This window comes from Crassostrea angulata, chromosome 2 (assembly GCF_025612915.1).
Source record: "Crassostrea angulata isolate pt1a10 chromosome 2, ASM2561291v2, whole genome shotgun sequence".
Taxonomy (NCBI): domain Eukaryota; kingdom Metazoa; phylum Mollusca; class Bivalvia; order Ostreida; family Ostreidae; genus Magallana; species Magallana angulata.
In genome coordinates, this window is record NC_069112.1 from 19,856,546 (window position 1) to 19,867,409 (window position 10,864).

A 10,864-nucleotide genomic window follows, 5' to 3' on the forward strand; every position below is an offset into this window, starting at 1 on the left:
TGAAATCAGTAAACTTGACTAAACTAGATTTTGATTGCAAGATCGATGTTGATGTACAGTTTTATTGATGAAGTTATTTCATTATATGTGTATCCTTTTTATTGAGTACCGATGTTGTGCAGATATCTTCAATATTACAGTAATCACGAACAAAAAAGCAAAACATAGTTTTTTTCTTCTAATTGCCTTTTAATCTTGTCTTCTATCTCTATATATGTGAATTTTGCATTTTTTTATATAGATACTAAGAAATTTTTATAAAAATAGCAAACGTCAAAATATTAAGATTCCCACAAGCCTATAAAACTCATCATTTATCAGACTCCACCTTCCAAATGAAAGCACCATCTTAAAAGATTGAAACCAAGATATGTCATTCAAGCTTTCTGCGCGCTTAGTTTTTGTATCCCTTTCACATCTCCTTTGATAAGAAACACTACGGTCATCGTTATTTCTTTTAGCAACAACAAGCTAAATCTGTCAGAAGTGAATTTTATTATCTCCCCTTGGGATATCGGATCTCCGCCATTTTATAACTGATGGTGACAGCTCGATACTTCTGATATACTGATTTCAGCAGGGTTTTTTTTTTCCTTCCACGATTAAAAAAAGTACTCATCGTCTGTATAGGATGCATTCGATCTTATCTTTGCCATCACAACTTCTCACAACAAACAAATCTTGAACGTTCCAGTCGAGAAGGCAAAGAGGGTTCAGAAAGCCTCGCACTCTGCCACTTTTTGTTACCATCGTCCAAATACACTGTGGTTGAAATAAAACGCATGAATTTATGAATTTTAGATGACACCAAGTACTTGATTTGCATTAATTTTCCCAAAATATTGAAGAAAAGGTTTTAAACTTTTTGTTTTTTAAAGAAATGTTCATCATATTTATAAAATAGCACTTGCTTTAAGTTCAAACTCTTTTTGGTTTTTCTCTTTCATTTAACGCGCAATAAATCAATCTGTAACCCTAAAGTGCTAAATAAAAGATGCGCATTTAGTTGAGATGTATCTACTTTGGAATCAGCTGTTATTGCATAACAAACTGCATCTGTAATTGGGTCAAGTTTCGATAAAGCGCACAAACGTCAACGAAGCGTAGCGAAAGTCCATTAAGTTCCGTATTTTTTCGACAGTTTCCTGGCAAAAGACAAAATTGATTGCAGGGAATCCTAGCATCACATTGCAAAGTACCACGTGACCTTCAAACTGAAACGTTCTTTTTCTTCAATTCTAGCTTTTTTGTATATTATAAGCCGAGATGGTAATGTTCATTTTAGGGTTTTTTTTCTAATAAATGATATGTACGTATCAGAAACACTTAAACAAGTTCCATAGGGTCAGATAGGCATATTGGTTCGATAGAATGAAATACAGTAAAACTCGGTTATAGCGAAGTCCTATGGACCAATGGATTTACTTCGTTATATCCGTAATTCGTTATATTTGTTAAACGAATTCGTTATAATAACTATAGCGAATTCACTATATATATACATGGTTTCTTACACAAAGCTGCAATTGTTGCTAATTGAGGCTTAGCAAAAAAAAGACATTCTTTTGATACCTTTAATAATCGGATTGTGAATCGAAGAAGATGTAATGTTTTTTTGCAGTTTTAAAGTTCCTCCTTGTCTCCTCACATAAAGAACCTGTGTTTTATATATGAAGTTTTTTTTAATTGTTAGGATAAAAGAGAAGATGCGGATTATTTTGTTATATCGTTAGATTTAATTACACACTCTCTCTCTCTCTCTTTCTCTCTCTCTCTCTCTCTCTCTCTCTCTCTCTCTCTCTCTCTCTCTCTCTCTCTCTCTCTCTCTCGTGTAAAACCTTGCAATCTATCAATAATTTTTTATCAATTTTTTTGGCTTTTTAACAGCCAATAAAAAATTAGAAAATAAACTACACTTTCGTCAAACTAATACCGTATTAAGGATACGTTTCATGATGAAAAAAGAACTAGGGGAACTTACAAAATAATTACAAAATAGTTTATGTTACGATTCAAGAGAAAAATGCGTTTGCAAAGATTACTTCACCCATTAAACTTAAATGTCTTCAAAACTGCTGTAGATCTTACCTGTATTGAGATTGGTTTACTTAAGGAATGAATTCAATATTTATTTGTTTTATACGATATAAAATGGTTTGGGGCAGTTTACGCTTTATAAACCGCGAAGCGGTTTATAAAAAAGCGTAAACTGTTCCAAACCATTTTATATTGTATAAAACTAATAAATATTGAATTCATTGCTTATAATTTAATTTTTTACTCTTCATTGTAGATAAAAACGGTCATTTGACCTTTAAAAATGACATAAAATTGTACAAAATTCAAACGTAACGTCAGGCGGATTGATACGTTTTTGACGTTAGTCTTATTATGACGTAGGCAACATTCTTTATACGATATAAAATAATTTTTCAACCAATCAGATAGCGCGTTACAACCAGAATTAAATTATTCAACTGTATTCAATAAACAAAAGGTCAAGTGGCCGATTAACGCAGATAATAATGGCAACTTTAGATATTTATTAAAATTTCGTGTTTAATTTCATGATGTACCAACGATCCGCGTGGCATGCATAACCAGCTGAAGGCAATTGCAATTATCATAGATGGTCAACAGATGTGTTAATAGCGTACGTTACATCTGACATTTAATAAATAAAACCAGTTCAGAAAAACATATTTTTCCAAAGAAGGGGTTTACCCTACCTATTCACCCACGGCATTTGTCCTATTTTGGATCATATGTAAGCAAAATGCCGCCCGGATCCTTTTGTCAATTACAGCAGGATACAATTGATGGCTTTATATTTACATGTAAATCAACCAGTTCAGAAAAACATATTTTTCCACTGAAGTTCTTTAGCTTACACAAACACCAACTGCTTCCTTTATGTGCTTCATCACTTGTTATTAAAATTACTGAAAGGCTTCCTTTTTCAATTACATGTATAGAAAAATACAATGGATGGACTTATGAAATTTAAAGTTTTCATTCCCTGTAAATTATTTCCTTTGGTCGCCATTTTAAGCTTGTTGGTCAAGGCAGTGAATTTTTTCTCTTTGATCAACGCATTTCAATCATGGCAGAAAAATCGGAACAACATAACAAATACACAGTAAAGAAAGCCTTAACCAACGTAAATACTTTGTATGTCCGTTATAGCATACATTGCTATCTACGACAAAATACCAAGTATTGCAAGTTGAGAATTGTTAAATTATGCAGGAATCAAGGAAGAAAGACCCAAAGTACGACCCACAGGGGAAATAACTGCTCAAATTGCTTTTCTGAAAGTTATCTATGCATTTCAAAATGATGACAATGTTATAGACTTTGTGGTTAAAGATATTCATTGAATGTGATATATTATGTGTAGGATTGATTTGATACATGTATATAATCGTACCATTGCTGAAAATAATATAAATGTAACTAATAAGAAATCATTTCATTATTTGAATATTATGAGATGATCAAATACGTCGTGAGTGATCAAATCTATGATAAAGCCCCGGACTCAGGCTTTATTGAATTTTATAACCCTAACCGTAATTGATCACCTCATAATACTCAAAGAATATTTCTTTAGTCCTGAATAATATGCTGTTCTCTCTCTATGTATATTTTTGTCCATGACTGGTTTGTCTTTACAAAGGGGGGGGGGGGGGGGGGGGTAACCATAATTTGAACCTTCTTACCTGGTTTCCCCGCTAGGAGTCACGTATTTGCTGAGATAAATTCCCCTCAGATCCTCGTGTAAGTACCCGTAATATCCGACGCTCACTCTGTACACGGTCCCTGCCGAGAGTTCCGAACGGAGCTCAATGACGAAAAACTGGTTTCTAGCGTAACGGAATTGTGTGACGATTTCTAAGTCCTGCGAGGTAGCATTATTGACAACTCTTACAGAATTCTTTTCATAGTAAAGATGAGAAATGTGAAATATAATAAATCGTGAATTTTTGGTACAATGCAGATACATGTCTACGCTTCCCCGGTACGTTAATTTTTCTAGATCCACTTTTAGATAAATATCGTACAGAAGAGGCAAGAGGTCTCTCGAAAGTCGAATTATCTTCCATGGCTCGTATGCTGGGGCGACGACTTCCTCTTCCGGAATGACTTTGGTTTCTTCCTTTTCCTGTCTTACAGAGCCGTTCGCTAGGGTTGTGTTTTCAACTTCTACTAGGTTCTCGGACCACGCCGTCACGGACGCCGTTTGGTTTTTGACGTAGTAATATTCTAGCGTCGCGTTGGCGTAAGGTTTGGGCGTCTCACAGCTGCACAATGCGTCAGGCATTGAAGTCCCGTAGATGACGCGTTCTTTCTTCACGAACGCTACTAGAGCTACGGCCGTGCACAGAATAAACAAGTTTCCTAGAATCAGACAGGACACTTGGAAACGACTGAGGTAACACCCTGTCCGTCTGTCTGTTGTGTACTCCACGAACAAATCCTTCTTTTCTCCTTGTCCAGTGTTTTCTTTTCCGCGAGATGTGGTCATTTCGCTCCCTCGTTTGTCCATACTTTAAAAATATCCGACACTACTTTTGAGATTGTTCAGTATCTCAGAACAAAGTTTAATGAAGAATAACTGATTCCATTATTCTCCTCAAAACCATTTTTCTCCTCAAAAGGCTGGATTTCGTTGAATTCAATTAATATTAATTAAACAGAATCCATAAACACCGAGGCATGAATTTCTTCTCTCTGTAAAAATCATCTGCGATCTTCCGAATCCCTTGCCTGCATCCTAATTAATTATCCCAGCTGAACTGTTAATTACCCAAAAAGATAGCGGTATCAAGTTGCGGTATTGTCAGTGAAAAGTAGGAACTGCTTCGTGGAAATGTCCGTGCAAAGATTTCGTTCGACCATATCTCTGTCAAAGCCCCCCTTCTGTGTTATACTTCACCAAGATCTTTGAAAAGCAAGAAATCAATGAGATATGCCAAGGCTTCGTTTCTCTAAAGCTTGTCAGACAATCCAAGGGCTGGCTACCCCGCGGTGCAGCAATAAAAGACCTATTGTAATCCGCGTGTAATGGTGGATATAGAAAATATAGGGACATCCGTTATACTGAAAGAATAATCGTCATCATCATTTTTTTTCCCGGGAAAGATTTTAGTGTAAACTTTTTCTCGATTCTGAATTGAAATTTAGCCAACAGAACTGAAATAAAATCTAAGGGGAAAAACGAGAACGAGCAGGCAAAAACTTAGAAAATGTGGGCCGTGCGTTAAAGAAAAAATGAAATGAGGGAAAGACAGACAGCAAAAGTAATTCAATCTGTAAGAATCAGCTCCCCGCGATTTTTAGCGGATTAATGTGAAATCTCGCCATCGACGTCACTTTAATTTGAGTAACAGTGCTGGATGGAGATCTCGCGATAAGACGCGTTAGCTACTGGTATCAGTCTACCTCGGGTTTACGTACATATGCACCTCGGTAATTTGCGCATTTTGTTTAAATTAGAGAAAAAAGATCTCGATCTCTTGACCCCATTTCTGTATCTTGAAATTTAACCTTTTTTCACTTATCAGAAAAATGTTTCCCATTCATGTCCTATAAAAGTATGTATTATGTCTCTCTCTCTCTCTCTCTCTCTCTCTCTCTCTCTCTCTCTCTCTCTCTCTCTCTCTCTCTCTCTCTCTCTCATAATTTTTTTTTTATATATTTCAAAATTTTAAAAAAGATATGAACAACGTATATGCTCTTTGTTTGTATTTTTAATGTAGGAGATTACGTTATTGCCAAAGAATATTATGTACCGCAATAAATACAAATAAAAAATAACAAGCTATTTGTTCATGGGTGTGTATTGGATTCTGTAAGGGTGGTAAATGGATTCGTTTGTTTTTGTGTTAAAAAAAAATTAATTAACCTTGTTGTCGGGATTGTCCGTGTCAACTTATTATTAATTGTAACACAATCTAGATTTAGCAAAAGCGAGATAACTCTCTACAGTTGACAAGATTCTAGCTTCTGTTCATGTTCCCCTTATATAAAAAGTTCTGAATATTAAAGGGGCATGGCCACGATTTTGGTCGAATTCTTTTTTCTGTTTTTTATTATTTACAATGTTTTAGGAATGCTTTTCCAATGATTAAATGAAATGAGAGTCAGTCGTTGAGTTATAAGCAAGATGCAGAACTCACAATTCTTTGTTTTGTAATCAAGGCTCGTGTCCCGTTTTTGTTTACATAGGTTCAATATACCACTAAAAATCTTTTTTTCAGCTGATTCGTCTATCCTCTTATTCATTTTAAGAATAAAGAAACAGTTTCTAACGTCTGACACATTCATCTTAGGTCTAAAACTGGAATTTTTACTTCAACATTCAAAATGCAAACAAAAGCTTTGTTCACATAGTCAAGAATTGTAAGCTCTGTAACTTGCTTATAACTCAACAAATGACACTCAAATTTTGAATGTTTATAAAAAATTAATGCATTATTGAGGCATTATAAACATTAAAATCGGAAAATGATTTTTGAACAAAAATCGTGACCTTGCCCCTTTAATATTTACGTTTTAATCTTTTAAATAGTATTGGTAATTAGCAGTAATCCATTTTGATTCTTGATCGTTGTTTAATGTGATAGCACTTTTATCTTGCATTTTTTGTAGCATGTTAAAATAGCTGTATAATGAAACTAATTTTCAAGTGTTGCATGTCCACGCACAGAATTGTATCTTGCACCAAATTAATGAAATTTTATTCATTTGATCACTCTTAGGCTAAACCGTTTATAATGGTACAAAAATACAAACTATATCATACTATACAAGCTATATCGAATGTGCATAATTGAACATCATCTTCTCCTTAAAAGATTGATGCTCAAATTTCATTTGAAAGTTTTATTCCATGAGACAATAATATTGGGATTTCAATAGTTTGTAACTTCACTTACCAATTTTTTTTAACTGCATTCTTAAAACAACACATAAGAACCATTTTAACAAGACCTTGGACTTTCGGTTGGATGTAGCTATCTATCTCTTGCGTCAAAACAAGTTAAAAATAACGCGATTTCAAGCTAAATATGCACCGATTGCGTAGTCTTAGCTCAAAACCCAGACAAATCTTGTTGATTTCAAAGAGCAATAGCTGGGTGCCCTACAGTGAAATAGACAGGCTTATATACGTCACAATGCTGTTTGACACAAACTACTCAAACTCCAAGCTCTTGTTAAAATGGTTCTAAGCTTTTATCTGACTGTTAGCACGGTTATTGGATTACAAATTCCGTTGAAGAGTTTTCCTTAGTATGCCAAGCTAAAGCAAGCCACATATGCAGTCATTTTTAAAAAATCGTTCAAGGTAAAGTCAGAAATATAAACATATTTTATTGAATAAATTCAATAGGACTGGACATGCCACAGGCTTAGCCTATGTTTATCCTTCCCTTCTATAATAGATCAAGTTACATAAATTATACAAGTATAAAGTATAATAGACATATCTAACTGGGCGTCGGAAGCAAATTGAAAGCGTGTACGTGTGTGTGTGGGGGGGGGGGGGGGGGGGGCTAGACTATACCTCAGAAATCTAGACAAGCAAAAAAAAACCTACTTCTCAAATCCCAAATCATTAAATTCCTAATCCGTGGGGGAGGGGGGGGGGGGCTAGTATACCTACCCCCTACCCCCCACTACCACTACCGGTTCAGACTTGAGTGAAATCTTATAAGTTCTGATGTTTATGTCCAGTACATGTACAATGTATATGCATTTGTTCCACTTTATGGAGTCCCTAGCTATTTTCCCTTCAAAAGTTACATGAAGATACGACAGAGAGTGAAAGTTTATTATCCAGGACAATTTAAAGCAATACAGGCATCATATTCAACGATCTTTGGAAAAAAAACCTACGCTCTTCCCTCCAGTAATCAAACATTCTCCCCGGTTAGCCGTCAAAGTTAACTTTCATTATCCATTTGGTGATGACACTATGGCTTACTATGGCACAGACATGTTGTAAAATTTTAGCTCTATACGGGATACTTGGGGCCCAAAACCGGGCGCAACTTCTTGTACCAAATAAATATTCAATATTTTGTGTGGATGTATCTTTAATTAATTTATATTTCATTGCAGAAACAAGCGTCTAAAAGTTATAGTATGGTGGTTAACAGCAAACATATTGTTGATTTATTTTTCAATTGGTAGGGGGTGCACATCATTATTCTGTACGAAATGATGACACATCTAGTGTATATACTATATAGGTAGGTTTTTCCGCAAAGTGTGATTTTTTGCGGTTTAATCTAGGGATCAAAATATGCAATCGAAAAAAAACTGTGTTAAGAATAATCTTAATGTTTCTCATCACTTCGAATTCATGAAAAAATTAGTTGTCTAAAATAGTCCTATTTTAGACAAAATAGTCCTATTTTAGACACAAAACGCGAAAGTTTGCATCCGCAGAAAAAAAATTAACACGTTTAAATATACTGTAAATTGATCAAACGAACTTTGTTACACGCGTATTAATTAAACTGAAAGTAGTAGTATTCAGATTGAGTTATCTCTCTTACAACGACGAACGTGGTTGTGTGCCAAATGGCCATGTGACGTCGGCCGTAAGATGCGAAAACTAGAAAAAAAAAATCCTGCACATCAAAGAGATTCTAAAACATTGATTATAAAGCTGGCCGTTTTAATCAAGAGCAATGGTTTTTTAATTGTAAAACTAATTTACTAGCAAAATATGTCCAGTGCATTTCTTAATAAGTTGATATCTCTTCTCTGTCAATCTGTCCGCCTCTCTGTAACTCTTTATCTCTCTCTCTCTTTCAACATTTCCTCACATCTTAAATTTTTGCTTACGGTGCTCATACAGGTTTGAATGATCGTGCCCAGGCAATCTGTATGTGCCGTTTCGAGAGCCACGCCTACTTCTATACGGGGCCCATCATTCGGCGTCAAAAACGGGGTCTGCTAGATTTACTCGATATATTCACCCCTCGGACTATCACGTCCCGCTTGACTTTACATGCAATCTTATCGCCCATTAAAATGCATCGTCACAGTATTTAAGACTTTCTTGGCCCCTCGCTACTGGGTCAATATAAATGACCCTTAGATACTTATTCCGAAATATATATACCAAATCTGGTGAAATGTCAATGGGTATTGTAATTTTGAGTTTTTACTGGGTCGGTGAAAATACAAAATTTTCATTGATACAATGCTATTCATTTCTGACCCATTTATAATTATTTCATTCATATTGAGATAGCAGGCTGGTGTGCGCTGAAATAAATTCATGCTAAAACATACATGAACACATAATTCATTCGCTAATGTTCTTACATTTCACTATCTAATTTTCATCATTTTTATTAAATGTACCTTTATGTGTGTTCATTTTTTTTTTAATTTTTCAACTAAAAGGTGCTGGGATAAAGCATCTTTTTGAGTATAGATGCAGGAAGAGTGGTACTGACTTCATTATTATGGAAAAAAATACTTACATTTTCAACCGTCTTTGTCTGTGATAACATTACGAATCAATTTTGTAGACTATAGCCCGATAATTTCATAAAAGATGAGCGACACAAAATGGTATTGGCTGTGCCGTGTAGTAATACATAGCATGTGCTACATACTATAAATAAATAGTGGTTTTATAAATGTTGTTTTAAAGTGTACAAATCAAAAAATAACATGAGAATCACAGGGGCCAAGCCCGTTTTAACCTTAATTTCAATGTAACCAATGTAATTAATGTTAAAACGGGCTTGGCCCCTGTGATGAGAATAAGTAATAAGGATTCGTTCTTTGAATATTATGAGGTGATAATTTCGGTCAAAGCGTGGTCAAATGTATCAAAATTACATGTAAAGCCTTTCGGGCTGTAAAAGATTTGACCATTCCCCAACTAAAATCATCACCTCATAATACTCAAGAATGTTAATTAAAGAAGATGGGGGAATAAGATGGCGCAACTGCCCATTCAGTTTAGTCGTAAAATACAATTTTGAATATATTTTTTCCCAATTAAATCTATTCAAATATATTATAACACAAGTTTGCAAAAGCACAATTTCTAACTATATTCAGTTTTTAATATTTAAAAAAAGATAAGAAAAACAAATATTGCCAGAAATTTTGGTGGTATCGAACCCATAACATAAAAACCCTAGATATATACGGTTAGCTTATGTCAGGTACTCAAACCACTGAGCCATTTCAGCCCAATTAAATCTATTCAAATATATTATAACACAAGTTTGCAAAAGCACAATTTCTAACTATATTCAGTTTTTAATATTTAAAAAAAGATAAGAAAAACAAATATTGCCAGAAATTTTGGTGGTATCGAACCCATAACATAAAAACCCTAGATATATACGGTTAGCTTATGTCAGGTACTCAAACCACTGAGTCATTTCAGACACAACAAAGTAGGCTGTTTAAATGTTATGTGTGACTTTGGCCACGAATTTACGGACTTGTATTATTTTATCAAAACGTTCAATTGTTGGGATTCAAAATGATATTTTTAATGCATAGTGGGTCATCTCTCCACTTTTTAGCTCACCTGAACCGAAGGTTCAAGTGAGCTTTTCTGATCACCCGTTGTCCGTCGTCCGTCCGTCCGTCCGTCTGTCTGTCTGTCTGTCCGTCCGTCTGTAAACTTTTCACATTTTCAACTTCTTCTCAAAAACTACTGGGCCAAATTTAACCAAATTTGGTACAAAGCATCCTTATGGAAAGGGGGTTATAAATTGTTAAAATAAAGGGCACAGCTCTTTTCAAAAGGGAGATAATTGCGAAACAGTAAGTTTAGGGTGCATGTCTTTAAAAATCTTCTTCTCAAGAACCACGG

At 34.8% G+C, this 10,864-nt stretch overlaps 1 protein-coding gene across 1 annotated transcript in view; it reads right to left on the minus strand.

Annotated features, from left to right (window-relative positions):
• The window catches only part of LOC128173422 (glutamyl aminopeptidase-like), a 44,307-nt gene extending 39,147 nt beyond the window's left edge, over positions 1–5,160 (minus strand). The window contains exon 1 of the mRNA XM_052839093.1: positions 3,723–5,160. Within this exon, the coding sequence (XP_052695053.1) occupies positions 3,723–4,549 (827 nt within the window). The 5' untranslated portion in view covers positions 4,550–5,160. The remainder of the gene's footprint in view (positions 1–3,722) is intronic.
• Positions 5,161–10,864: the final 5,704 nt, after the last annotated feature.